This window comes from Salvelinus sp. IW2-2015, unplaced genomic scaffold (assembly GCF_002910315.2).
Source record: "Salvelinus sp. IW2-2015 unplaced genomic scaffold, ASM291031v2 Un_scaffold1587, whole genome shotgun sequence".
Taxonomy (NCBI): Eukaryota; Metazoa; Chordata; class Actinopteri; order Salmoniformes; family Salmonidae; genus Salvelinus; species Salvelinus sp. IW2-2015.
The window spans coordinates 25,383-29,528 of record NW_019943011.1 but is presented as its reverse complement, the minus strand read 5'-3'; the positions used below and the strand labels follow the sequence as shown (position 1 = coordinate 29,528).

The 4,146-nt window shown below is 46.6% G+C and overlaps 1 protein-coding gene across 1 annotated transcript in view; it reads left to right on the top strand.

Annotated features, from left to right (window-relative positions):
• The window catches only part of prcp (prolylcarboxypeptidase (angiotensinase C)), a 31,314-nt gene that overhangs the window by 11,422 nt on the left and 15,746 nt on the right, over nucleotides 1-4,146 (top strand). Inside the window, 2 exon segments of the mRNA XM_070439353.1 lie at nucleotides 3,522-3,647; nucleotides 3,649-3,663. Of these exon segments, the coding sequence (XP_070295454.1) occupies nucleotides 3,522-3,647; nucleotides 3,649-3,663 (141 nt within the window).

Genomic DNA, 4,146 nt, shown 5'->3' with positions numbered 1-4,146 from the left:
ATTCTTTATCAAGTGTTGGGTGGGTTTCAAGTAGGGGACAACTCGTCTGTAGCCACACAGCGGTGGCATTAGACTGGAGAGAGGGATGTGTCCCAAATATTGTAGTGCACTGTATAGGGTTCAATTTGGGAGGCAGATGTGCTAGTGGAACTAACGTGGCATCCCTGGAACTGTCTCTCTCTGGGTTTTAATACAAATTGAGGCTAATTATCCTAGCGTCCTGCATTGGGGTTGTCAGCGACTCACTGCACAGTACAAAGTAGTGTGTGGCAGAAGGCCAGGCACACAAAGATCACACCCTACCGCAGGGGCACGTTGGAGGGACAGAGAGGTCACCCTCTTGGAGAAGGTGCTACTGTACTGTCTCTCACACTGGAACCTTTACAAGGTGTCTGTCAGAGGGGAACTGGAACCTTTACAAGGTGTCTGTCAGAGGGGAACTGGAACCTTTACAAGGTGTCTGTCACGAGGGGAACTGGAACCTTTACAAAGTGGTCTTGTCAGAGGGAACTGGAACCTTCAAGGTGTCTGTCAGAGGGGAACTGGAACCTTTACAAGGTGTCTGTCCTGAGGGGAACTGGAACCTTTACAAGGTGTCTGTCAGAGGGGAACTGGAACCTTTAACAAGGTGTCCTGTCAGAGGGGAACTGGAACCTTTACAAGGTGTCTGTCAGAGGGAACTGGAACCTTTACAAGGTGTCTGTCAGAGGGGAATGGAACCTTTACAAGGTGTCTGTCAGAGGGGAACTGGAACCTTTACAAGGTGTCTGTCAGAGGGAACTGGAACCTTTACAAGGTGTCTGTCAGAGGGGAACTGGAACTTTACAAGGTGTCTGTCACGGGAACTGGAACCTTTACAAGGTGTCTGTCAGAGGGGAAATGGAACCTTTACAAGGTGTCCTGTCTGAGGGGAACTGGAACCTTTACAAGGTGTCTGTCAGAGGGGAACTGGAACCTTTACAAGGTGTCTGCAGAGGGAACTGGAACCTTTACAAGGTGTCTGTCAGAGGGAACTGGAACCTTTACAAGGTGTCTGTCCAGAGGGGAACTGGAACCTTTACAAGGTGTCTGGCCACTGTCAGGGGAATGGAACCTTTATTCAGGTGTCTGTCAGAGGGGAAACTGGAACGTTTTACACAAGGTGATCTGTCAGAGGGGAAACTGGAACCTTTACAAGAGTGGCTGTCAAGGGAACTGCGATACCTTTACAAGGTGTCTGTAATAGGGGAACTGGCACTTTACAAGGTGGTCTGAGTCAGAGGGGAATGGAACCTTATTAACAAAGGTGTCTAGGTCACAGGAACTGGAACCTTACAAAGAGTGGTATCCAAAGGATACACCAATACCAAAAGGATTCACTCCAGTACTGGGTCAGAGGGAAATGGAACTTACAAGGTGTACTGTCTGAGGGGAACTGGAACCTCTACAGAGTGGATCTAAAACTCACCAAGTAACAATACCTATAGGTCAGAGGGGAATGGAACTTTACAAGGATGATATGCTCCTAAGAGGGGAACTGGTACTTTACCAGGTGTACTGTCAGAGGGGGAACGGAACCTTACAAGGATGTACCATGCGACCTAATTCCAATGGTCAGAGGAGAACTGGAACATTTACAAGGTGATCCAATCACATGTAGGGCTGATCCACTCCATGTGACTGCCAGCTTGGGGAGTGGGCCATGCATCTCCGCAGGAGAGTCCAGAGGGAACTAGAAGCCTTTACAGGTGTAGCGAGCAATAACAACTGAGGGATGTCAGAGGGGAACTGGAACGCTTTACAAGGGGTGTCTAGGGTCAGAGGGGAACTGGGACTACAAGGTGAGGATACCTGTCAGAGGGGCAGAATGGACTTTCGAGGTTGATTCTGTCCAAGGGGAACTGGAACCTTTACAAGAGATGTCCTAGGGGGCTATCACACACTTCCTGATCCATGGGGGGGAGAGGTTGCCTGCAGGGGAGTATCAGAGGGGAACTGGAACCTTTACCAGGTGTCTCTGCCAGAGGGGAACTGGAACTTTACACGGTGTACATTACCAAAGAATAAGCATGGAGAGCTGAGTCCCCTATATCTACATCGATCCATCTATCTCAATAATGTATATTCTGACATTCTGGGTCCATTAACTCCTTGGGAAGGATAGTATGTAAACTAGTACCATCGTGCAGGTTAGGTACGACAATGAAATAAGGTCTAGTCTTAGATGACTCAGTAGAAAATAGGAAGAATGGATCAGAGGGAACTGGTACCTTTACAAGGTGATCCATCACTCATGTCAGGGGGAACTGGAACCTTTAAAGGTGTCAATGAGTCCTCAGTCAGAGGGGAACGGAACTTTAACGAGGTGTCTGTCTGAGGAAAACCGTTGCTTCTCAGCTTGACAGCCTGCGGAATCGCAGTTCCATTCCACTGGAAGTCAGGGCCACATTTTAACTGGCTCGATTTAGAGTTAATTTCAGAAACTTTGAAATGGATTCGTAACACATTGATTCGATTTCTTCTCTTGAGCCTTCATCTCATCTCAAGCTAAATATGAATGTTCTTAGAGACTAGGTGTCATGCTGGTATAAATTATTCGGAGAGAGACAGGCGCAGGAATGGGTAATAGGGATTTTAATTTACCCAAATGACGGCGTGCCGTGTAAAGGCACGGGGACGAAGACCAAACAAACACGTAACAAAACCACAGGGTAGAYACCCKAAKAAAAGAGCGAGGAGTACCTKGAATAAATACACAAGCGCACAATGYTMAACACACGGGACSAGACCCGTAATAACCTGCGCAATCCACAAGGGCACGAAAGCCCAAAACACACAGCACAGGTACTCACACGTACCACCGGACATTGTAACAATAATGGACAGCCCAATGGACACCAAAGGGCACGCTTATACAAGTACTAATCAATGGGATCAGGGGACAGGTGTGCGTGATGACCGTTCCGGAGGGATCCGTGACAGTTCACCCCCCGACGCGCTGCACTGGCAGGTCTCGAGGACGATCACAGGATCGCAGTGCGGGTCGATCAGGACCCGATGCAGCTGCCAAAGTTGCGTCGTCGTCGGACGGACCGGTTGTGGCGGCGTCGAACGGACCGGTTGTGGCGGCGTCGGATAGGCCATTCCCGCTGTCTCCCTCAATGGTCGATTATTCTGTCACGTCGGTATAAATGATTCGAGAGACAGGAATGCGCAATAGGATTTTTTATTTCGCCCAAAAAAGGCACCGGGACGAATACCCAACAAACACATAACAAAACCACAGGGTAGAGACCCAAACAAAAGAGCGAGGAGTACCTCGAATAAATACACAAGCACACAATGATTAACACACGGGGCGAGACCCGTAATCATCTGCGCAATAGGTGCCAGGTGTGAGTGATGAACGTTCCGGAGGGATCCGTGACACTAGGTTGGGTTTAAAGTAGCAGCATGTCATATTTTAGCCATCCTCTTGATTTCTTCATGTATTTTGGCGTCGGTCATGTTTTTTTTCCTGATGTATTTCTCTGTCCTTACAGATTGATCACTTTGGTTTCCTGGAGGATGGCACCTTTAAGCAGAGATACCTGGTTAATAAGGAACACTGGGATCAGAAGGGAGGGCCTATCCTGTTCTACACCGGCAATGAAGGAGACATTACCTGGTTTCTGCAATAACACTGTAATAATTATCCTTCTCTGTTCTGTTCTGTATTGATCTTCTCTGTTCTGGTATGTATTCGTCTTCTCTGTTCTGTAATGTTGTTTCGTCTTCTCTGTTCTGTAATGTATTGATCTTCTCTGTTCTGTAATGTATTGATCTTCTCTGTTCTGTTTATGTATTGATCTTCTCTGTTCTGTTATGTATGATCTTCTCTGTTCTGTAATGTTTGATTTCTTGTTCTGTAATGTATTGATCTTCTCTGTTCTGTAATGTATTGATTCTTCTCCTGTTCTGTAATGTATTGATCTTCTCTGTTCTGATGTATCTTCCTCTGTTCTGTATGTATTGATCTTCTCTGTTCTTTGTTATCTGTTCTATTATGACTTCTCTGTTTCTGTAATGTATTGATCTTCTCTGTTCTGTAATGTATTGATCTTCTCTGTTCTGTTATTGTATTGATCTTCTCTGTTCTGTTATGTATTCGTTCTTTGTTCTGTAAGT